This window comes from Caretta caretta, chromosome 2 (assembly GCF_965140235.1).
Source record: "Caretta caretta isolate rCarCar2 chromosome 2, rCarCar1.hap1, whole genome shotgun sequence".
NCBI classification, from domain to species: domain Eukaryota; kingdom Metazoa; phylum Chordata; order Testudines; family Cheloniidae; genus Caretta; species Caretta caretta.
Window position 1 is genome coordinate 191,175,007 of NC_134207.1, and position 25,059 is coordinate 191,200,065.

The window sequence follows — 25,059 nt, forward strand, 5'->3', positions numbered from 1 at the left end:
ACATGGGGGGGATCCCCGGTGGAAGCACCCAACCCTTCTCCTGGCTCTGAGGCAGGGGAAAGTAGAATTAGATTGGGTGTCTCAGGGAAGAGGCCAGTGGTGCTGGAACAATTTTTATAGAGGGGGTGCTGAAGGCACCATGTATTTGGGTTGTTATTACTACTTCAAACACTCCTAGTTCCAGCATCTATGGAAGAGGCACCCAAATCTGGCCCCATGGCAGGCGAGGAGCAGAACAGGGAGGTGGGAGTACTGCAATGCTCTCAGACATTCTCAAAGATTGAATGGGGGGTTCAGCCTCCTACCCAACTGATACAGTAATGCTGAGGGTGGCCAAGCCAAGGGGCATGCCTCAGGACAGGTGTGTTTACATGGTGACTGGTGTGGGACTGGGTAAAGAGCCCTTTTGCCTTCCTTTATCCCCTCTTTCCCCCCTCCCTGCTACTCTACACAAACCTGTTTGGCTGAGTGCCACTCCAAAACAATGGTACTACAGACCACCTGGGACGGCTTAAACCAATGAGTTAATGGTGCGGGAATGGGGAGAAATAAGCCAAGGAAGATTTGCGGAGGGAACAAAGAAAGAGCAGCAGCCAGCAGAAGCAGCAAGCCTGAGCTGAGGTAGAGACAGAGTCTGAACTAGGGAGCTGCTTGGAGGACAGTCAGCACGGCTGCATTGGTGCTTGCACCGGGGGATTCTTGCAAACACAGCTTGGAGCTGACAGGTCAGCTGAGACTACACAGCAACACCCACCAGTTTGAGCTCACAAGGCATACCAGCACCAGAATGCAAAGAGGTTGGACCGCCCCGGGGTGGGGTGGAGGGCCGGTTGCATGGGCCTGGGGCAGACGGTCTGTGTGTGTCTAGCCAGATATGGGGACAGGGGCTTTGTGCTCTACCGAGGTGAGGAGGTCTGTTATCTCTAACCAGAGATCTTGCCTTGGGTTTACTCCTGGCTTTGCCTGGGTTAGATAAGTGTTGTTCTGTTGTTAAGCATGATGCTTGATCCAGGAGTGAACTCTGACCCCTTAGGGGGCAGGGGATTGGTGTTTGTGCAGAGGTGTGTGGCTGGGACCTGCTTCCTCAGCCCTAGGAATCCCTCACCTGACACTTTCCACATTCTTTTGACCAGTTTTTCACTATGACAGGAGAGACCAACTTAGCAAACTTCTCAAGTGGACAAGGAGACGTGCAGCCTGGTAGCCTGAGTAGATAAGGATCCGTCAAGGAGTCATTCCGATAGTGCATTTCAATGCTGTAGTGCCTGATTTACAGTGCCCGGAAGAAAAAGAAAGATCAGATCCTTATATCTAAAATTTCCTCTTCAGAGACACAGCCCTCTGCAAATTACAGCCTTTGTTAATGGAAGTTATTGTAGAACAAATTCTTCAAGAATAGAGACCTTGGCAAAGACATTCAAAGCTCAGTGCTCCTTAGAACAGTCATGTCACTGCTAATGTCACAGGTCATGTCAGCAGGCCCTTTTGAAATCTTTAACTAAATGAAAACAGAACCAGACCCTATGTAAGGATGTCTGACTGCAATAAGCTCTAAGGGGTAGCTTGAAAACTATTGCCACCATTTAGGGAAGCAGTCACATTTATCCATTCACTTAATTTCCACCACTAAACTTAAGTGTGTTTTCTCTCTCTCTCTCTCTCTCTCTCTCTCTCATATTTCAGTCAATTATTGGTTCTGAATGCATTTAATGCAACATTGTGAATAGGACTGCTCAGTAAAATTCATTTAAAATATAATTATATTTCACGAGGATGCTTTTCTCTCAAAAATAATCTAAGGCATTAATAAATTGGCATCTGAAAGCAAAACACATTTGGTTGCTGCAGATGTGTCAAGATACTTGCCCACTGTTTTCTTGGTAGAGTTCAAAAAACTGGCAAGCACTGTACGGTGGCAGTTTTCCATTGAAAATATTGAGCGCCATCTGTAGGGCACCAATTGTGGTGTCATGCTGTAAAAAAGGAAAATAATGCTCCCATGTAATATAGTAGTTGCTTTTAAGTGGAGTTTTGCTGCCCCTACCTCCAACAACCTTTTTTAGTTCTAGGAAGGGATAATAAAGTAAAACCCCAGTTGTGGTCTGTTTTTTATTTTTGAAACACCTATTGCCCCCTTTGGCAAGAAAGCTCATGACAGGTTGTTGAAGGGGGGAGGAAGGAATCCAAATCTTTCCCTAGAGTAAGTCTCTTGTTTGTATGTTTACTGAGCTTGTTTATATACCACTCTAATTGTTGTATTTTAATCACTATACAGTGTCTTAAACTATAGATACTTTATAAATTGGAACAGATAAATAAATTGAGTTACACCAAGCATGAATTTGGTTACAATATTTTAAAATGAAAAATATAGATCTCATACAGCCCCTTTGCACCATTTGTAGCAGGAATGTAATCTTTTTCTTTAACATTGAAAAGTTGTTGCATCAAAATACGTTGGTAACATTGCTTATAAATTTCCCTCTGCATTTGCTCCCAGTACAAGTCAAATAAAGCCCATTCTGTTGAATTCCCACTAGTAAACATATCACACCAACATTTAGGAAAAATAAAGTTACTCACTGCAGAAAAGATCTGCATTTTTCTCTTGTTTGATGGTTGAGTGGCATTTTTGATGTTTTTTAGAATAGCATTCACCAGGACACCTTAAAGAAGATGGGGGAAGAGCAATGAGGATGTTGATGAATAAAGTCTATTCAGATGGAAGCCCAAACTCAAAGATCCCAGGTATTAAACAGAAAGATCTGTTCATGAATGTACAACAGTAATTCATTTTTAGTTCACATGGAATTCAGAGCTCGACAATGGATGTTACAGAAATGAAAAAAATATTTTGAATCCAGGATAGTTTGAGAAACAGGAGCATTAGAACCCAGGCTAGAATATGGCTGAGAATTAGGGTTACAATGCCTGCCCCTTTAGTTAGGCTGCGCTGCCTTCTCCCCAATGACCTTTCGTTCTGATAACAGCTGCACCTCAGATAAATATTTCAACAATTCACTTGCCATAACTTTGACTCTTGCCTTTTCCCTCAAGGCTTGGTTCTTGAGTCTTTTTAGCCTAGGGCCCTTTTGTGCTGTTCTCACAATACAAAAGTGTCCTAAAGCCAGCAGAACCAGCCAGTGGAGGAATCCTTCTAGGGGCACCTACACCATTCCCTTTCCTGCTCCCAGAACAGGGGCTTGGCCAGGGAGAAGGGATGTGGCTGAGGTATCCCTGCACTTTGTCGATCCCTGCCTGCTAGAATAGCTCTGGGGGCCAGCTGTCAGGCAGTGCAGTTTAGAGCTGACTTGAGGCTCTTCTAATTTACTCTGTGGTTGGAACCAGTGTAGAACCAGACCCAAGAGGAGAGGGCTACCAAGGACTCTGAATCCCCTAGCATCAGCTGTGCCCAGAGCTGCTTGGGGGCAGGTTTATATCTGGGCCTCAGTGAGGTCGCCATGAAGGTGTTTCCAAGGTTAACATTAAATCAGAGAAAAAAAATCGAAGCTCAATAAACAATTAGATTTAATATTGGAGAAATAGAACCTAAACCTGGTCTAGGCTGCTGTCATTCATTTAAATACTAGTAAATAAACACAACTATGACATAGCTGGCATTGCAGAGACCTGGTGGGATAATATGCATGACTGGGATATTGGTATTAAAGGGTACAGCTTGCTCAAGAAGGACAGGCAGGGAAAAAAGGAAAGAGGTGTTGCCTTACATATTAAAAATGTATACACTTGGACTGAGGTTGAGATGGAAATAGGGGACAGACTTGTTGAAAGTCTCTGGGTAGGTATAAAAGTGATAAAAACAAGGTGATGTCATGGTAGGGGTCTACTATATACCACCTAACCAGGAAGAAGAGGTGAATGAGGCTTTTTTTAAACAACTAACAAAATCATCCAAAGCACAAGACTTGGTGGCGATAAGGGACTTCAATTACTCAGACATCTGTTGGGAAAATAACACAGCAGGGCACAGATTATCCAATAAGTTCTTGGAATGTATTGGAGACAATTTTTTATTTCAGAAGGTGGAGAAAGCTACTAGGGGAAAGATTGTTCTAGATTTGATTTTGACAAATAGAGAGGAACTGATTGAGAATTTGAAAGTGGAAGGCAGCTTGGGTGAAAGTGGTCATGAAATGATAAAAGAACAGGAGTTCTGTACAACCCACTTCACCATATGCTTATGCTCAAATAAATTTGTTAGTCTCTAAGGTGCCACAAGTACTCCTGTTCTTTTTGTGGATACAGACTAACACGGCTGCTACTCTGAAACATGAAATGATAGAGTTCATGATTCTAAGGAGTGGTAGGAGGGAGAACAGCAAAATAAAGACAATGGATTTCAAGAAGGCAGACTTTAGCAAACTCAGGGAGTTGGTAGCTAAGATCCCAATGGGAAGCAAGTCTAAGGGAAAAACAATTGAAGATAGTTGGCAGTTTTTCAAAGAGACACCATTATGGGCTCCATAGCAAACTATCCCACTGTGTAGGAAAGATAGGAAGTATGGCAAGAGACCACCCTGGCTTAACCAGGAGATCTTAAATGATCTAAAAATCAAAAAAGAGTCCTACAAAAAGTGAAAACTAGGTCAAATTATGAAGGATGAATATAAACAAATAACATAAATATGTAGGAACAAAATTAGAAAGGCCAAGGCACAAAACGAGATCAAACTAGCTAGAGACATAAAGGGTAACAAGAAAACATTCTACAAATACATTAGAAGCAAGAGGAAGACCAAGGACAGGGTAGGCCCATTACTCAATGAGAGGGGAAAAATAACAGAAAATGTGGAAATGGCAGAAGTGCTTAATGACTTCTTTGTTTTGGTTTTCACCAAGAAGGTTGGTGGTGACTAGACGTCTAACATAGTGAATACCAGTGAAAAATGAGGTAGGATCAGAAGAGGCTAAAATAGGGAAAGAACAAGTTAAAAATTAGACAATTTAGATATCTTCAAGTCACCAGGGCCTGATGAAATGCATCCTAGAATACTCAAGGAGCTGACTGAGGAGATATCTGAGCCATTAGCGATTATCTTTGAAAAGTGATGGAAGACGGGAGAGATTCCAGAAGACTGGAAAAGGGCAAATGTACTGCTAATCTATAAAAGGGAAATAAGGAGAACCTGAGGAATTAAAGACCAGTCTAGCTTAACTTCTGTACCCCAAAAGATAATGGCGCAAATAATTAAGCAACCAATTTGGAAACATCTAGAAGATAATAAGGTGATAAGTAACAGTCACCATGGATTTGTCAAGAACAAATGGTGTCAAACCAACCTGATAGCTTTCTTTGGGAGGGTAACAAGCTTTGTGGATGGGGGGAAGTGGTAGACGTGATATATCTTGACTTTAGTAAAGCTTTTGATACTGTCTTGCATGACCTGCTCATAAACAAACTAGGGAAATACAACCTAGATGGAGCTACTATAAGGTGAGTGAAAAACTCATTGGAAAACCATTCCCAGAGAGTAATCATCAGTGGTTCACAGTCACGCTGGAAGGGTGTAACAAGTGGGGTCCCACAGGGATCATCAGTTCTGGGTCCAGTTCTGTTCAATATCTTCATTGATGATTTAGATAATGGCATAGCGAGTACACTTATAACTTTTGTGGACAATACCAAGCTGGGAGGGGTTGCAAGTGCTTTGGAGAATAGGATTAAAATTCAAAATGATCTGGACAAACTGGAGAAATGATCTGAAATAAATAGGATGAAATTCAATACAGACAAATGCAAAGTGCTCCATTTAGGAAGGAACAATCAGTTGCACACTTACAAAATGGGAAATGACTGCCTAGGAAGGAGTACTGCAGAAAAGGATCTGGGGGTCATAGTGGATCACAAGCTAAATATGAGTCAACAGTGTAATGCTGTTGCAAGAAAAGTGAGCATCATTCTGGGATGTATTAGCAGGCGTCTTGTAAGCAAGACATGAGAAGTAATTCTTCTGCTCTACTCTGCGCTGATTAGGCCTCAACTGGAGTATTGTGTCCAGTTCTGGGCACCACATTTCAGGAAAGATGTGGGCAAATTGGAGAAAGTCCAGAGAAGAGTGACAAAAATGATTAAAGGTCTAGAAAACATGACCTATGGGGGAAGATTGAAAAAATTGGGTTTGTTTAGTCTGGAGAAGAGAAGACTGAGAGGGACATAACAGTTTTCAAGTACGTAAAAGGTGGTTACAAGGAGGAGGGAGAAAAAATGTTTTTTTTAACCTTTGAGGATAGGAGAAGAAGCAATGGGCTTAAATTGCTGCAAGGGAAGTTTAGGTTGGACATTGGAAAAACTTCCTAACTGTCAGGGTGGTTAAGCACTGGAATAAATTGTTTAGGGAGGTTGTGAACTCTCCATCATTGGGGATTTTTAAGAGCAGGTTAGACAAACACCCATCAGGGATGGTCTAGATAATACTTAGTCCTGCCATGAGGCAGGGGACTGGACAGATGACCTCTCAAGGTTCCTTCCAGTCCTGTGATTATATGTCAGACTCAGGTCAGAATGACCTTGAATCTTCTGCTGGGATTTCTGCAACCAAATCTGAAACTTGAACTAGGGTAATCAAAGACATTTCTACATTTAGGACGTACATTTAGGATATCCCAGGGATCATGCAAATACCAGTGTTCAAAATACATTTTTAAATGTTTATTACTGTGTCCAGGTATATATAGAAACACACTGTAGTGCCATTTCAACAAGGAGCTTTGCATGAATAAGGAGACTGGATTTGTTGTATAGTATCACTCCTCCCTTTTCAGTGCTGTGCAATATTTTATTTACCTCCCTGTAGTCGTGATTTGTCTTTTGTTTTGTATATCCCAAAGAGTGACTGTAAGGACAATGCTGCCAGCTCCTTCATCTTCTTCATTACATATTGGGAAGCCCATTCAGGGAGAGTATAATTGTGAATACTCTATCGTAAAAAAGGAAAGTGAACATTATTTTTTCTCCCATTCATTTTCTGTCCCCCCAGTCCACCCTTACACTGTTGCCTTTGGATTCCCTGTGGCTTTCTCCCAGTTCCTTTGTTGTGTGGCTTCATTTCCTGGTATCTCCCCCAGAACACCCTTTTAGGGAGGTTCCTCATCATGGAGGGGGCCCCAATGGAAATGTAATTCTTTCTCTTACTGCAGTCGCTTTCCTTCTTGGTTTCTGCTAGTGTGTGGGTTTGGAGAGGAAGATGCATGTCCTGCCTGGCCAACTCACTCCTGCCCCTTCTCTAACACTGGATCTGCAAGGCATAATCTAGCTCTTTGTGGGGAACTCTCATCTCCTGACTCCCAGTTCCTGTTCTAACCACTAGACAATGCTGCTACCTCTTATTTTCAACTTCCAGGTAAGTATTTATATACTTATAAGGAGTTGTTCTAAAGAAAATACTTCACTTTTTCTATTAGCAAAAATCATTATGAGCTTCTCAGCATGCTTGAGTAACTACAGTAACACACTGGGTTGTACAGAAAGGGAAATAATATAAGGAGATGGATTTTAGTGTCCTGTTTTAAAGGGATGATAAATAACAGGGATGAATGAAGATTAGTTTTCTAAATTGTAAACTATGATTTGAGAATATCCTTTTCTAATGCACTAAATTATGCTTCATTATCATTCACCATTCTTCAAACGGTGCTGAAAAGAAACCAAGCCCAGGGCAGAACAGAAGGTCAGTCATTACTGTGTTTGGTTGAAACCAAATTGCTGTGTTTAACTGAATCAGATCTTCAGGATTAGTCTCTCTCTTGCTTTCTCTTTTAAATACCTCACAAAGCAGAGTATCGTATGTATTCCAGGTTTTGAACTTATTCAGTTGTTTGAGACTGTCCACATCGTATCCTGTGTTAGCTGCCATAGTTTTTAAAAACCCCTGAAAGACAAAAACAAAAGGAATAATGAATGCCTCAATACACTTAGATACATGTTCATGTGGACTCATAGGCCCTGATCCTGCAAACTCTTACATGTGTGCTTAACTTTACACATGTGAATAGTCCTAATGTAAGGTTGCAATGGATGGGGCAAAGAATGTAGTGAATGTGAGAATTTCAATCCAGGAGGAGGATCAGCTCTTTGAAACAGCCTGAAATACCATTTCAGCTTTGGGGTTCTGGATAATTAAATGAATCACATGAGACACAATCTAAATGTCACCAGGATGTGTATGTACACTGTAGCTGGCAGCCAGGTGACCTCTACACCTCTAGGAATGACTTTGGAAAAATCTTTCAAAACTGAGCAATCCTGCACCTTGCCTCTGGACTACCAGAATGGGAACCAGTTTGAGAGCCACAGTCCTAGACTACCAGTTCTGTGAAAATTAAGCATAATTACATTGGAGTAAAATGAATGTGAAATATGGAAGCCCCACTATATCCCGCGCTCCTTGTGAATGATTTGTATCAATTTGACTTTATAAAAAAAGTACCCGCAATGTACTCTTTGTGAGAGTTGTCTTTCCTTCTAACCCCTAGGGGCCTGAAACTGCCTGAGGTTATGCAGGGCTCTGCCTTCCTTCTCTTTTTGCAATAACCTATTTATGTACCATTTCCAGAGACCATTTGTGAAGCCCTGCTCATGGTAGGCCTGGTCTATATGTCTCTCAGGCAGGTGAAAAATCCAACCCCCCAGAGACCTGGCTATACCGACCTAGCCCTTGGTATAGACCAGCACTAGGTCAATGGAAGAATTCTTTCATCAACCTAGTGCTGGTCTACACTGGGGTTAGTTGGTACAGCTAGGTCTCACGGGGTGGGGGGCAGGCTTTGTCTCATCCATGAGAGATGTAACCATACCAAAGTCTAAAATAGGAATTTACCAGGCTTTACTCTGCACTTATTCATGTAAGGGTTTCACAGCTGGTTCTGCAGGGACCCTTGCTCTGTGCTCCTGCAGGGGGTGTAAGGGGACTCTAAGCCACTTTATGCCTATGTGTTCTTCACCTGAACCATGTGTAACAGTGTGGAAGAGGGAGTAGTGGCGGTCAGGCTGTTACTTCCCCTCCCATGCAGTTGGCTATGGGAATGGGTGACGCTGGCCAGCACAGCAGTTGGTGAAGAGTGGGAAGTAAGCTGCACAAGGAAAAAGTCAGGTACAGCTTGCTTTCCCCCATAAAACAAAGAAGAAGCAGGAACTGACTAGTGACACTGAGGCAGCACAACTAGGCACTGCTTCAGCAGGCTACCCAATGTAGCTGTGGCTACTCCATAGACTGTGATGTTCAAGGCCTGTTCACCCTATTTACTTATTGCCTGCTACAGCCTCTGTAGCGGGAAAAGTTGGGGGGTATTTGGGTGAAGAGGTGTGTCAAGGCCAAAGCAGAAACACTGCTCAACTTTGGGTGAGAGGTTGCAAATAAATAGCATTGTAATGAAACTTGCACAAGTGGAAATGCTTGAGTTGTTTTTACATTGGTTTTGCATTGCAACAGTCACATCTTGAGGTCTTTATTTCTCCTCAGTTTCAGCAGAGTAATCGCATCTGTATGATTGGTTTTGTGCTACAATGTAGTGCAGGAAATTACTGCCTCTGGAATATTTTCAGTCTCTTTCGACTATTTATCACATATTAAATATAACTCAAATAGCATGAGCTAGTTAGTGATACATTCACATCTAAAAATTAAAATTAAAATAAAACTCAAGTTAAAATATATATTTGAGACTTGTTCAGAGTTCAGGTATATTATATTTTTATAGTAATATTAGCCTGTCTTGTGGTAATTTTATTTTGAAGAGGCTGTTGTTCCTTGGGAGACAGTAACAGAATTTCAGTAAATGGAAACAATCCAATGTCACAATCCCTTAAGTTTACATTCTTTCCTTTTTGTTTTACCATATAGGGTTGCAACTTGTTTTGTAATTGCCATGATGCCTGGGTTTCATTCTGAAGTTCATCAAAACATGGACAGTTAGAAGTAGGAAAGTGGAGCATCTGAAATAAAAAAAAGTTAAACTTGTCAAGTGGGCAGGAACTTTGAATGGGATCCACACAGGGACTTAGGTGTTGCAAAGCTGGGAATCACAGCGCCTAACTTTCAGGTGCTTAGAAAATAACAGGAACAACACTGGGATCCACAAAGCCTAAGAAAGGCATCTAAGCTCCCTATCCAGTGAAGGAGAGAGGCAGACTCCTTAGACTGCAATCCACAAAAGCTAGCATGGCTAGGTGGGGAGCTGCCCAAGCTAGCCAATTGCAGATGACAGGGATGTGTGCTAAGCACTGCCCATCTCTCTGAGTTAGATGCCTAAGTCCAGGCTGAAGGGAGGCATGTATCTTTGCTTAGCAATCCATGAATGGGAATCAGCCACATGGAGTCAGGCAGCTGAAGTGCCTAAGCCACTTCTTGAGGCACTGAGTGAGGCACCTGCCTTGCTCTACAACACAACAGAGAAGGAGGTGGTGGGGGTGCCCACCTGATAGCTTTTTGCCCGGTGGTTAAAGCACTCACATCGGATCTGTGAGATCCAGGTTCGACTCCCCCTTCTCTGCCAGAGAGGGAGAAAAGATATGATCAGGGATCTCCCCACTCTCAGGTACATTGTCCAGCCCCATAGTTATGGGATATTCTGCTTTAGGGCTCCTTCAGTCTCTCCTGTGGAAGCTGTTGCACTATGGGTAAATAATGAAAGAGTGACTGGAGCACAGGGTCTGGACCTGGAGTTTCCCATCTCCTAGGTGGTGCCCTAATCACTGACCTACAGCTTCATTCTCTCTCTCTCTCTCTCTCTCTCTCTCTCTTTCTCTCTCTCGCCCAGTTAGTGTTCCATTGTGTATAGGTACTTAAACAGTCTGGAGCTTAAGCACCTAAATACCTTGGTGGGTCTGGACCATTGTCACCATCTATCTAACCCAACTTAGCTTCATCTGTCACTGTAGTGTCTAACCGTTGTGAGTCAGATTCATGGACATGCTGCAGCTGCTTTGTGCCAATCCATTGGTGCAAGTTGTTCATACACTTGGTGAATTTGGGCAGTGGAAGATTTTGCTGGCATGTCCAGGAAGCTGTTAATCTAGCTGATCCTGGCTGTCAGAATGACCCTCTTAAGCTGCTGTGTATATCTTAGAATTGCTCGAGAACTGGCCCAGTTCCCAGGATCCACAGTGTAAAGGCATTTGAAACTCCTTTTTTCCTCACTTCTCAGCTCCTGAGTCACACCAAATGCAGCCCAGCACTGGAAACGGCATATGAGATGGCTGAAAGTTTGATTTCTCAGTCCAAATCCTGCTCTCCGATTCATGTGTAAAATATGGCATTTTTTCAGTGGAGCCACAATAACCTGGTACCTGTTTTGCCATTGAGTATTCTTGGGAATAAACAAGAGACAGAAGTGAACTGTGCTCCTAAGTATTGAAAGGGTGCCTATGTAATAGCGTCATTACTGCTTAATACGCCATGTGTGAAATTCATCCCTATTCAAAGAATCTGCACAACCCATGCATCACTTCACTCCTGCTTAAGCCCAACTTTGATGGCTTAAGTGGGACTTAAGTGTCGCGTGTCTTGTATTGGCCTTCTCTGACCTAATGTGAATTTCACTCCCGGTAAATTGGGCAGAATGCACCTCTAGTGCTTCCCCCTGGACGTAGGCCTTCCTCACTGAAGCAGATGCTAGCAGAGAGGAGTTAACGCTTTAAATTGGAAATATTGCATGACCTCCAGAGTGTGTGTTCTTCTGCAATAGCAGCATACCTTGGAGGTTCAAGGCTAAGATGGAAGGCTTTGGAATGTTGTTTTTTATTGCATCATAACAAATGCTCCTTTTGCTGTATAGCTTAATTACCACCCTTTGGGTGTTATCACTTAAGCCACTCCCTTTGGTTTCATTAAGTAGTACACAGTGCTGCTACCTGTCAGTTCTTAATGGATCACAAGAAAATAATCTGTGACCAGGTTAATTCCCCCATCTGGGAAAGTTGCAGAGCTGACAGGGAAGAAGAGCACTCATGCAAATGACGTTGCCTCCTCCCGCAGCTCCCTTTCCTTTTAAAGTGGTGACTCAGAGGGTTTGGAGGTTTGGTTTGGATAAACATCTGACAGGTCTGATGCTTATCAAAACCACTTTCAAGCCCTTCCCACCTGAAAACCTCCCTTCCTCTTGCTTCATTGGAGGGCAGAGTGAAGGTTCAAGCTGAGTCACATTGTGTCTGATCCAGTTTGCTTGAAGCACCCCCCCGCATCTCACTTTCACACATGGCTTTAGAATGGCGTAATGCTCATGAACATCTCTGGAGTAGACAGGCATGGTGGCCTAATGACTGTGACCCATCCTCTGATGACCTTGATGACATGGCGGGTGGTGGTTTTATTGATCCTTGTTTCTGTTTCCTCAAAGTACTGGAGGTAGCATGAGGAATGAAGCCCTTTCTGTCTCTGCTCTCCGCAGCTTTGGTTCTTGTTAAATCTTTGGCCTGCACAGTGCCTCGTTGCAGCAGCACCCCCTGGCTGACAGATCTGTACCTGAGTCAGTCAGAAAGAGTTGTTTATGCCATAGCTTCTACCTGCCCTATCATTTCTTAGATACATTCACTTGGTTTGTATGCTTCTCAGGGTTGGTTCTGTCTTTCAATTATGTGTTTATACAGCACCTAGCACAATGGGGCTCCAATCTATGACTGAGGCTCCTGGGTGCTACTGCAGTATAAATTAGTAATAACCACAGAGAGATCGTTACAGTTTTGATGTAAACTTCTTTCCTTGGCTGACCTCAGGAGCAAACCTGTCAGGTAGGGAAGAATTCAAAGCAAATTTAAACTTGAAACAACCTTAAAGGTCTGTCTGTCTGAAAGAAAGAACCAGCCCCCATGAAAAGATTTTAGTGGAACTTCCTCAGCTTCATTCCTGACAGGATAATGTCAGAGCTTCCCTGTGGAGGAGATGGTGATGAGGAATGCATGTCAGCTGTTCAGTCCCTGTTTACTTTCATGCAACAATTATGGCTGGGCCTGCATGACTGCATGTGGCACTTTTATAGCCCACCAGCTATGGAAGGTGTTTTCTGTTGGATTGAACATGTTGAGGGGAGAGTTACATTCTCATCTCCTAATTCGTGTTCCTACTGAAAAATCTGATCAGAGGTGGAAAGTTCCCAATTGGTACTCACATGGTCTTGTGATAGTGGCATAGTGTGAACCGGGATGGGTTGCCAAAGGATCTGGGGATTCCAGATCTGATTGGCCACTGGGGGGAAGAGTCCGGCGAGATATACCTGAGCGCTCATAATGGTTCGATCATAGTCTGTGCTTTGAATGAAAATCTGAAAGTAAAATGACAAAAATAATTTTTTCCTAATAATTAACAACAATGATCCAAATTCCCATTCTATGTGTCCCTCTTTTCCTTTCTCCTGTTTTGCATAAATCACAAAAGGTGAAATTCACCCTTGTGCAGAGGGCTAGCGGTAGATTTGTGCACCACTTAAGTCACACTTAAGTCCTGTTTCTAGGACTCTACTTCATCAGTCTAAATGGAATTTCTCAAAGGCACCTTTCACCTTGGAATCTAAACACAGAAAAAATTATGAAGAAGCACTAAAATCTAGATTAAAAAAAAATTTATCCGTTCCTCTGAGATACAAGCATGTATAGGCATAGGAGCTGGAACTAGGGATGCAGGGGTACTGCAGCATCCCCTGACTTGAAGTGGTTTCTATTATATACAGGGTTTACAGTTTGGTTCGGAACCCCTACTATAAAAATTGTTCCAGCACCTCTGTGTATAGGTTTGTATGTTTAAGGTGTGTTTTAAATTACTCCTGTGTGCCATTTCCGGGGCAAGGTTGACAGTTTACACACGGTATTTGCTGTGGCTGCCTTCATTCCCTTGCCCATCATAGTTCACAGTATACCCTATTACTTCCATTATATACATTTTTCTCAAGAAGAATTTTCTCAGATAACAGGACCCTGATAAGGATATCATCTGAGTATCAGCCATTTCAGTCGTGCTTAGAGCATTTCTCATCTTCAGCCTCATCCATTAGCCCAGTGGGGCAGGATTTTAGGGAAATGTGGGACTGTAATGCAGTTTCCCGCCCTCTCTTGTGACTTTCTGAAATTCTGTTAATCCTTTATATGATATGCTGTGTGGCCAGAATTTTCAAATTTAGGTGCTTAACATTAGGCTCCTTAATTTATATTTATGTAGCTAATTAAGTGGCCTGATTTTCAAAAATGCTGAAATTTTGTTAACCTTATCTCTTGCTTTAATATGGTGGGTTGATTTTTTTTGACCCAGAAGTACAAGTTTCACAGTCCAATGGTGCAAGAGAAATTTCCTTCACACAAATTCTGATGCTTACCTCATGCCGGTTGTATGTGGCATTCAGGAAGTTTGAGTATCTTTTCCGCATATACTGTCCAAGCTCATATTGTTGCTGCATTCCAATCTGTGTGGACAGCAGTACAGGTGAGTGTCAGTTTAAGGTGGTTGTGAAACTTTAATACAGCTTTCCTTTCCACTCTTCCTTCTGTCTTCAGTGAATTTTTCCAGTGATCATTAACCATTTTTATGCCATATTGTATGCTTTGTGCATGTTTACATCTTGTTTTTCAACGGGAAAGTTCAATTATATCCATAAACTAGTCTCAGTATATTAGGACACTATACTTTCTAAGATACTGAGGGTGTTACGTCATAGTTCATGTCCTGCTGGGAGAGATGGATTATACTGTCACTTAGATTCTACTCTCACTTAGAGCTTTCACACTGATGTAACTCCACTGACTTCAGCAGAGTTATTCCTGATTTACACTGTGGGGTGTGTGAAGAGAATCATGCCCATTAAGTTGAGTGGTCAGTTAGTGTCAAATGAGTATGTTTGTTTATGTGATCCAAATACTTATGAAGAAAATGATTGGCTTATTCATAGCAACTCATTGTTACTAAATTATTGATCTGACTCCTGAGTTTGTAGATTGATTCTCATCCCTTTAATTACATTCTGCCAACTTGTATTTGGTTTAACAGCAGCTGCTAACATGTCTTGGAGTGGTATTTTATCTGTTCTATTAGATCTCTCCAAGGCTGTGGGTAGGATCCCTTAACCTTTAGCAGCCAAAAAAGCACTTTTATTGATATCCACAAAAAAATTTCACATACTAAGAATAAAATATAATGAATGGAACATTTAAAAATTATTAATAAAAATAAATTAGAGCAGCTTTCTACAAGCTAAGACAAAAGTTTTTTCTTGTTTTAAATGGATTACCAACACAAATACAGGTCTAACTGGCATGCTTTTTTAAAATTTAAATGGCCTCTTATCTTAATGCAGCCACATCATCAGGAAGGTGTGCAGTACCTTCCCCCCAGGCTGAGAGTCACATCTCTACCTATAAAGAGCCAGATCGAATTTAACACCTACTGGTGAAATATCACTGCACTAAAGGTTTAATTTATGAATTACACCTACCTGGTTAGTTGCTAATATTTTTCAATCACAGATCAGACACCTGCATAATTTTTATTGCATTAATGTTCTCATTTCTGTGAAAAGCCAACAAACCTTGGTAAGCTGTCCAAATCCCTGTGGCCATTTGCTTTCTTTGTGTAGACCAGTTGGAAAGTTTTGAATTGGAGTTCGGTCACCATGTCGAAAAATCTAGTGAGATGAATCAAAGACTGAATTAATTCCCTTTGGGTTTCCTTTTTACTTGTCTGGAAGACTAGCATATCATTTTAGTCCTAGCACCTCTTGGGCAATCCAAAGAACTGGAGAGTCTGCAGAAACACAGGTCAACGCATCAAGTCGGATTGAAGTATATATTAAGATATTGGGGTATCATTCCAATGCCCACTGAACTGTGAATGGGAAGAGTCTGATGATTTTTCTCACATAGGACATAAAAGTATATTGGCCAAAATTTTGAACCTGAATTCCAGAGGTAGGCTTCCAAAGTCATATTTGGGCACCTAAACAAGTGGCCTGATTGACTTGTGAATGCTCACCTCTGAAAACCAGACCATAGATTCACGGGCCTAAATATGGATTTAGGTTCTTAGCTTTGACACCCAAGTTTGAAAGAGTTGGCCATTGATTTGTTAGTAATATAATTTAGAATATTATTTCCATGTATTGCAATTGAAGTCTAATCCTGTGATACTTCCTTTCCATTTTCACAGTCATTCCAATGTGGTCACATTATATAAAAAAATATCACTACCTTAGTAAATATCTACTGACTGCTATTCCCCCCTCCCTTTGCCCCCCCCACATACACACTCTTGCATAAGGGCAAGGCACAATCTGGCTCCATTGCATCTAGATCCTAAAATATGTTATCTCAATGTTACCTCCTGTTTTGGTCTCCTCAGATGATAGGACTGTTTTTAAAAGTTTGAATTCAAGAATTTGTTTCCATTAACCCTGAAAACAGGGGGTATTGAATTTTTTGTCCTTTACATATGTCTGAAATGACTGGTGTGCCATGTAAATCTGATTGATTTAAGAAGGTACCCACCTAGATTTTGGGTGGACTTGGAGTGAAACCCTGGCTCTTTGAAGTCATTGGGAGTTTTGCTACTAACTTCAACGGGACCAGAATTTTGCCGTGAGAGTTTGGTCCGTCTGATAAGCAGAACACATGAGCGACTGTGCATGCACATGCAAGGCAAGTGGTGACATGAGTCATGCATCAGAGGGCATATATAATTGCTTTTGTGGTCCTTTTATTCCAGGGTACAAAGAAAATGCCAGCCCTACACATTCTGTTTTAAATAGCTCTGAATAACTGAATTTCTCTCATCACAAAAATGCCCTCCCACCCCAACGCCCCCCCCCCCCCCATTTTATCCTGTACACTTTTTAAAATAATTTCAGACTCATTCCCTGACTTTGCCTTTGCAGTACTATGGACTGAATGCCTCTTTGAGAATAAATGCATCACACTTCCACAATGCAATTTGATTTTGCAAACAGTTTCATTGTAAATAGTACTTTCCACTGCAAGTGCACCTTTCATCCCAGAAGCTCACAAAAATTTACAAATATTAATTAAGTCCCCCAGTACCTGCTGTGAGGTGTATTATTATTATTTATATTCACTTTACAGATGGTAAACTAAAGCATGCAGCTTTTAACCACTCCCCTAAAAGCGCCAATTACCATGCCCACCTTCCTGGTAGCCCTCAGTACCAATATGCACAAACAGCAGGTGGTAAGGTGAGTGTTAAAAATAAAGAAAAGCTGCCAGTCCTTTAAGGTGAATGTAACTGTATTTTTACCAATTCAGAGTTCATCTTGCTAGAGTAGATGTCCCGACTAACACCTAAAGCAGCATAAGGAAGCTTTCTGTAAGGTGCTAATGTTATCAACAACACATAATCCTAAATTCCTGAACTCAGGTGTTGGGATGTAAGCAAAGGAGAATCTGATTTTCAATATAATGTATATTATTCAATATAATGTATACTACATATATTTATATATAATTTTTAATTCCACACATTTTTTGTTACTGATTTAAAATCTCAAAACAGTGTTTTTAATCCCTTCTCAGGGCACCTCTAATGACAAGATAATTAAGTAAAGAGCTGTGTTCCCTGATGATTGAATCAAGTGGACAGGGTGGGAGGGAATGAGGGACCTGCTGGGGGGATGGGGAAGAAAAGTCGCTTGTTTCTTTGGCCACGTTTTTGTCACGTTGATATACCACAAGTCTCTTGTGGGATTAATTTGCTCTTTTGAAGAAGCTGATGCCTTTGCTAAGAATGAAGATTAAATTCCCAATTAAAAGTCAACTATGCAATTTGCATGCGCCCACAATATAACTTCATAGCAAGATACTTTTTTCTAATTTTAAGTACATGGAAGTTGCCCAGACCAACTCCCATTGAAGTCAGTAGAAAGATTTCTGTAGACTTCAATGATTGTTGGCTCGAGCCCTTGATACAGAAGCGTGCCTTATTTGTTAATTAGTAGAAAGTCACTAAAATCATGGTAGATTTGTAATAGTAGCACTCAGCATCCTGTACTCTGTATGCAACATAACTTCTTGCATACTCTTCAGTTCCAATTCTCTCATTCAAGAGCATTTATCGTGCCGAGTAAAACAGCATTGTAGCTCTGTCTGGGTGGGTAAAGAGTGGGAATGTGCATGGAATTTTTTTAAGATGAAAACATATAAACCAGCATCCTTTCTGTTCGGTATAGATTAAAGAAACCTTTTTTCAGAAGAGGAGGGATTTGCCCTCTTCTAAAAAGTGCCATGGCTTCTTTAAGTCCACACAAAGCAGAAAAGACCTTGGTTTGTATGTCTTCATCCAAAGATCATTGCATAGTATAAACTTTATGTAACTCCATTTCTCTGTATTGGAAGGGTGAAGAGCTGAATAAAGACTACTGAGGCCTAAGCCCATGGTTCTAGGAAATACATGTGACTGAGCTTCCCAAGCATCTGAGGTCTGCTTGAGTTCAAGCCCCAAATGTGGTGTGCTACTTTTGAAACTTACCTTGCTCAGGTTGGGAGAGGGGATTGAAGTTGATATCTTTCGCACTAAAGGCATGAATTGCTATTGGTGGATCTAAAGGACTAACCACCCTAAGTAGGCAGCTATAACAATCTCAGAAACCTCAACTGTGGTCCAAGATCCAGGTGCTCCTTGCGCTATAAATGTGTATTTCAAAGTTGACACTTAGACCTTTTACCTCTTGTTAAAATGGAGCTGTTACTTCCAGTTAAGTTTAAAGCAAACCCATGTTGTAGCAACTTGGAGCTTTCTTAGTTTCACCTGGCAGTTCAGTAGAGAATGGCAGGATGAAAGGGGAAAAAAGAGAGAAGGGATTGTGTGATGGCAAGAGTAGCTTTTTGTACTGGTGACACTGGGAAACAGAAAAAGGCAGAGCGGGGAGGAGATATGGAGATGGGACAAAATGAGAGCAGTTTCCCTTGATAAATGTGTTCACTTCAGCATCATTAATTCAAATATTTTACTCAACCAGTCCTCAGGGAGGGAGGTAGTGTTTTATGAAAGCATACATCGGTGTTCTTTCATTTGTGTCATATGCTATGTTCATTGACTGCATAGGTGTTCATTGTGGTTTTGTTTTCATCCAGCTTCAGTTTAATGCCTTTATGCAACACAGAATTTGGTTTGTGTATTTTACTGCTTCTGAGCTTTGCAGATATTGGGGAGAGTGGGAGAGAGATTTCCAAAGGCACAAATGGGAGTTAGGCATCTAATACCCATTGGAAGTCCGTGGAAGTTAAGTGCCTAACTGGCATTTATGCCTTTGGACATCTCCCCCATGGTTTAGACTAGAAACCCCAATGTCCTCTCCTGATCTTGGGGTCATGGTGAGTTACTCCAGTCATCTCTGAATTATGTTTTCTTGAGTTTCAAACAGGTTGAACTTGAAATGTGTCTGTAACACCATCCAGAACATATTACCAATCAACAAGTTTCTGGCAATTAAGTTAGCCCATGTCACAACAGAGGAGGAGGTTGAGTATGTAGGTTTAACCAAAACAAATTGCCTCCCAATATTGTGTTTGAACAATATTTATAAGCAGGGTCTCCTTCCCTTTTGTCCTTTTCCTATCTCTTCCTTGCCTGATTTTTCCTTATCTTGTTTCCATCTCTCCAGAGATGAGCCCAAGCTAAAACCCTGCATTCGAATGACTCCATCAAGTTTGTAGAAGTTTGAATCTGAACTTCACAGCTGGGATCTATCTCTCCTTGCATACCTCAGAGCAGAGAAAATGGCAAGTGTGGGTAGGGGAGGACTTGTGAATCATATGGAGGCATTATGTAGCCACCACCTGCTCCTGTGCACCAGTTAGGTTGCAGAACCATAATGCACAAAAAAGAGGGGAGGGGGAAATTCAGTGGGCAGGGAACATCTGGTATTGTCCATTGGAAAACATAGCAAATTATGCTGAAATATATGGCTCTGGGTAATTATGACCCCTGATGCTCACTCTGTGCCCTATTAACCCCAACGGAGAGATCATATAGAGAGTGGGGAGGCAAAAGCAGCATGCAATGAAACCAGCCATGCTACCAGTGCCAGGAAATCCACAGAGGCTGGGAAGCTGAGCAGGTTTGCTCAAGGTTCCAAAGTGTTTGGACTATCATTATTCCTGGGTTCTTTGCCTGTGTGCCACACCCCTCTGCCTCTTCTCCAATGCTGCCTATCCTGTGTTACAACGGGGAGGATGTGGCGCAGCTGCAGCTTTTCAGAAACGACTCACCTTTTGGGCGAGTGACTTCTTTCCTATATCCATGGGTGGGGAATATATGTCTCTAGGAATCTGTGATTTATAGATGCAATGTCTTAGAAGTTCATTTCTACCTAATGGGATTCTGCTAGATATTTCCCATTTTTTCTACCAGATTGCATTTGACATTCAGCATCAGGGCCGTGCACAACAGCTCCAGTGGAGGTTAAAGTTTACACGTCAGAAGGAAAGTCAAAATAGCATTTTGATAAAATGGCTTAAATTATTCCTCTTCAGGCAAAAGAACTAGTGGTCTGTAAAGCACAAAGTGCAGAGTCAGCGCAAAGGTGAACGTCAGCTGGAGAAAGCTTGGCAGCTTTTCAGAATCTGGCAAAGTCCTGAAAATAAGAAAGGGAAACATTTGTCTTGTTTACTGCTGCAGGTGTGCTTTATGCTGTGACTTGCTGCTAGGAGGGAAAAGTACAGTAATAAGAAAAAGAAAGGGGTGAAAATGGTTTCCATTTTGGCACATCATTTCAGTATATCGTTCAAATTCAAATCAGCAAGTCCAGGAGACAACACCTAAAAGATAAGAATTCAACCCAGTGAAGCTGTGCCAGGGAAGGGGAAATATACTCTGATAGTAAGACCAGATCTATAGGAATTGTATAGCTGATTGCTCAACCAGCTAAAGTGTAACTGGAATACTAGAATAATTTAGCCTTTATCTGAAAAGGAGGACAATTTACATGAAAATTCTCTGGAATAGCAATTATTGTAAGTAAGGAAATAAATAAAATGGTGTATGCTATCCTAGAAATAAATGGAGTACTATGTTCTTTTTCAGTGGGTGGCAGAAAGTGAATGGAACATGGAACAGAGGTAAAGAGGTGGTTCTTAGATATTAAAGACCTGATTCTCCAAGAAAGTGAGCACCTCCTATGAATGGCTCTGCAGAACTCTCAATTAATAAATTGGGTCAGGACATCAATTTGTAGAACATAGTTACACCTATTCAGCTCAAGCTTAAGTTGCTTTCTCAAACTATGCGGCAGACCTCCGAAGGCATGAGAGCTGTAGCCTTTGGGGGGGGGGGGCGGGCGGGAAAGAGCTCTGGCTGTCAGTCACGAGTGGCTGGGGCTCATGCAGAAGGGCCATGCACATCTGGGAGGTGGGGATAAAGGGGACAGCTGGAGTCCCGGCAGCCTGGGGCTGACAGCTGGAGCCCCAGCCTCTTCTTATTCCCCCACCCCGCCTCAATCCCTCACCGGAGGCAGCCGGCTTGGGCTTTCATTTCCCCCACATCCATCACATGGAAGCGCTGGGGCTCCAGCTGCCAACATCGGGGTAGCAGCAGCAGCACAAAAGTAAGGGTGGCAATGGGACTCTACGTCTGCTGTGAAAAGTGATATTGACAAATATCACTTTTCGCATTGACACCCAGTGGCACTGGAACAGTTTTCAGAGTGGGGGTGCTGAGCTGCAGCTCCCCTTAACCCTGTACACGCTCCTCAGTGGTCCCTCCAGCTAAGGCTGGGAGCAGGGCTGTGGCTTCGGGAGGGGGGACACAGAGAGGGGTAAGGGGGCCGAGGCTGTGGCCACAGCTTGGGGTGGGTGAGGAGGTTGGAGCCAGGAGAGGAGCCCTGGGTATGGGGCCAGAAGCAAACCCCAGACACGGGGCCAGCTGCCAGGACCCCCCATACGCAAAACCTAGGGGTGCTGCAGCACCCTCCACACCTCTACTTCCCACACTTATGTTGCCATCCTTCTGTGTTGCTGCTGGTGTGCGCTGCCTTCACAGCTGGATGCCTTGCCTTCAGAGCTGGGGCAGGGGTGGGAGAGAGAGAGCAGGGACATAAACGACTACAGACACAAAGAAGGGGGGCCCAATTAATACGTTTCAGAACCACTGCTTTAGAGAGTTCCAGTCTCCAGATGATGCCATCTGCCTGATGCCACCTGTGCATTCAGTGCTTTTTCACTCACTTTAATACTCTTAAGATATTCCTATATACATGCACTAATGAATGGGACAGACTTTGAACATGTTGCTGAAAATAGAACTTGGGTCTCTTCTTTGCCTGGTGCCTGATCCAATTCCCTTTGAGATTCCCACTGAAGTCAACGGGAGTAGGATAAGGCATTTTGGCCCACAAGCCAAATGGTACTCCTACTAACGTCAGCCAACAGAGACATAAGAAATATCACAGATTTTCTTTCTTTGGCACAGACAGTTGAGTAAGAACACAATAGGTAGTACTGTTTTCTCTACAAGGATCAATAAGCACTCATTGGGAATTGTGGAAGGTACAAGAATGTTTGTATAATAGCGTTCCTTGTTACAAACAATACATTTCACTGCCTAAGGTTCTATATTGGAAGCAACACTTTAAACTGCATCTTCTTAATCATTGCCACCCGTATATAAAGAAAAAGATATAAAGGGCCAGCTTCAAAACATACTACTGAAATTCCAGATCAATTGAGGGGAAAGCCTCCCCAAATCTGTTGAGGGGAAATGGATGCTGTATTGTTATTCTTTTGACTTTAAAACGAGAAATGGGCCATGAAAAATTGTTGCAGCCAGTTTCCAAATTCTTCCTAGTTAATGCAGCATGTACATCACAACACTAAATAAATGAGGCTTTGTATGCCTCTGCACACTGCTAGGCCAATTCAGCTGTTATAAGAAATAAAATACCTGCATTTCTAGCATGCCTTCCATTTGAAGATCTCAGAGAACTATAAAAACATGAATAAATTTACCTTTGAAACACCTATGAGCTAGGTAAGTATCCTCAATTCTACAGATGGGGAAACGGAGGCACACAGAGATTGACATGGGCACACAAAGGCTGGGAGGGACAGACAAGGATAGAACCCCAATCTCTTGACTGCCGTTCATGTGCTTTACCCACACATCTTGGGGGTTCTTTTATCTTGTAAAAAATCTTTACAATTTGACTTATTTTATCTTCATTAAGATGAGCCTTTGAGGCTTGATTATCCGCTGTACAAAGAAATGCCTACAGTATTTCTTTCCTTGTGGAATCTGTACAAAGAGGGGTTGAAATCTTACATTTTTATCAATTCAAGGAACACCACATTGAAATCATTGCCAGCAATTAAACGATGAGGCCATCTACTTACGGCAACCACATATTTCAGCGTTCTTTCTGCAGCAGTTTGGTGAAGCAGAATGACGAAAAGACTAAAAGCGAAGCAAAAACTCCTGGACCTGCATGGAAGCTGTGTCGTTCCCATCCTGCAGCAGCTGAAAAAGCTTTGTAGCTATAGTAGCTCTTCAGGTTTATCAGCCTGAAGTGAAGCTGTACTTTCAAAAGGACAAAAGGGGTGGATCTGCTTCCTGTGCATTTCAAATGCAGGAGAAACTTGGAAGTGATTATGTAACACATCTATCCTTTCAAATCATTTTCTTTCCAAGTTGCTGTTTCCATTCTTTTTAACCTAATTCAGTGTTGCCAACTCTCATGATTTTTGTGATGAGTCTCACGATAATTATGGTTTTCCTTACAGCCCCAGCTCCTGGAGTCAAGTGATTACGTGATGATGTCACCCTTTGTTCTTAAAGAAAAAGTGAGTTTCTAGCCCTCGTGGCGGTGGAGAAAGCTTCGAAGTGTGTCCCCAGTGCATCCTAAAGGCTCCAAAAGCAGAAGGCAAGTACAAAGAACGCCAAATCTGTTATTTTTCCATACTCTTGTGATTTTAAGGCCAGTCTCATGATTTTTGTTGAGCCTGACTCATGCTTTCTGAACATTTTGGGTTGGGAATACTGTGGTTTTGTTTTTTCCCATGTGATTTTTTTGGGGGGGTTTAAAATAAGGGGGTCATCATTCCATAAATAACCAGATTTGCAGATTTTTGCATCTCTGCTTTGTCTATATTTTTCAGTTTTTGGACACTTTGCGGGAGGCAATACGGCTTGGAGAAATAAGCGCTGAACTAGGAGAAGGGCAATCCTTAATTCCCTTTCCTCCCTCCCAGTCACCTCTCCTCCCACTTCACCAGTATTTTAAGGCCTTTCTTCCATTCCCCCACCATTCTCTTCCTACTGTCTAACTCAACTTCCCATGACCAGGTCAAACTACTTTTTAAAAATAATATAAACAAAAACTAAAATATACTAAAACTACCCAGCTCCCAACAACTGTAATCTAACCTCCTAGATGCATGTGCAGCGCTGAGCAACAGTACAGTAGAACCTCAGAGTTACCCACACCAGAGTTATGAACTGACCGGTCAACTACAAACCTCATTTGGAACCAGAAGTACACAATCAGGCAGCAGCAGAGACAAAAAACCAAACCAAAACAAAAAAGCAAATACAGCATTAAACGTAAACTACTAAAAAAATAAAGGGAAAGTTTAAAAAAGATTTGACAAGATAAGGAAACAGTTTCTGTGCTTGTTTCATTTAAATTAAGATGGTTAAAAGCATTTTTCTTCCGCAGAGTAAAGTTTTAAAGCTGTATAATGTCAATGTCCAGTTGGGAACTTTTGAAAGAACAACTATAACATTTTGTTCAGAGTTACAAACGTTTCAGAGTTACGAACAACCTACATTCCCGAGGTGTTCCTAACTCTGAGGTTTTACTGTGTGATCTTGTACTTGTAACCACTTGCCTCACTTTCTGCTGCAAGCCTGTTTTACCCCTTTGTACCAATTTGTGTTCTGTCTTATTTAGGCCCCAATCCTGCAATGAACGCTGTGTGGGTGGATCCCTGAGCTCACACTGAGCCCATTGCAGAATCGGGACCATAGATTGTGATCGATTGGTTGCAGACTGTGCCTGTAAAGTGCCACGTACGTTTTAGACATGATACAAACAATGAATCATAATTATAGTTCTGGTTCTGAA

The 25,059-nt window shown here is 42.0% G+C and overlaps 1 protein-coding gene and 1 long non-coding RNA gene across 3 annotated transcripts in view; one reads left to right on the forward strand and one right to left on the reverse strand.

The window, feature by feature from the left end:
* The window catches only part of LOC125631703 (uncharacterized), a 103,474-nt gene that overhangs the window by 32,146 nt on the left and 46,269 nt on the right, over nucleotides 1–25,059 (forward strand). For both annotated transcript variants that reach the window (XR_012667180.1, XR_007355016.2), the window contains exons 3-4: nucleotides 2,647–2,748; nucleotides 23,717–23,856. This is a non-coding gene — a long non-coding RNA (uncharacterized LOC125631703). The remainder of the gene's footprint in view (nucleotides 1–2,646; nucleotides 2,749–23,716; nucleotides 23,857–25,059) is intronic.
* Nucleotides 1,057–23,502, reverse strand: ACP3 (acid phosphatase 3). Its single transcript, XM_048838769.1, has 10 exons — nucleotides 23,330–23,502; nucleotides 15,526–15,621; nucleotides 14,320–14,406; nucleotides 13,123–13,275; nucleotides 9,854–9,952; nucleotides 7,785–7,889; nucleotides 6,806–6,938; nucleotides 2,584–2,666; nucleotides 1,867–1,973; nucleotides 1,057–1,265 (listed from the first exon to the last, which is right to left on the reverse strand). Exons 1-10 carry the CDS (start codon nucleotides 23,441–23,443, stop codon nucleotides 1,091–1,093), a joined length of 1,152 nt encoding a protein of 383 aa, XP_048694726.1. The 5' UTR covers nucleotides 23,444–23,502; the 3' UTR covers nucleotides 1,057–1,090.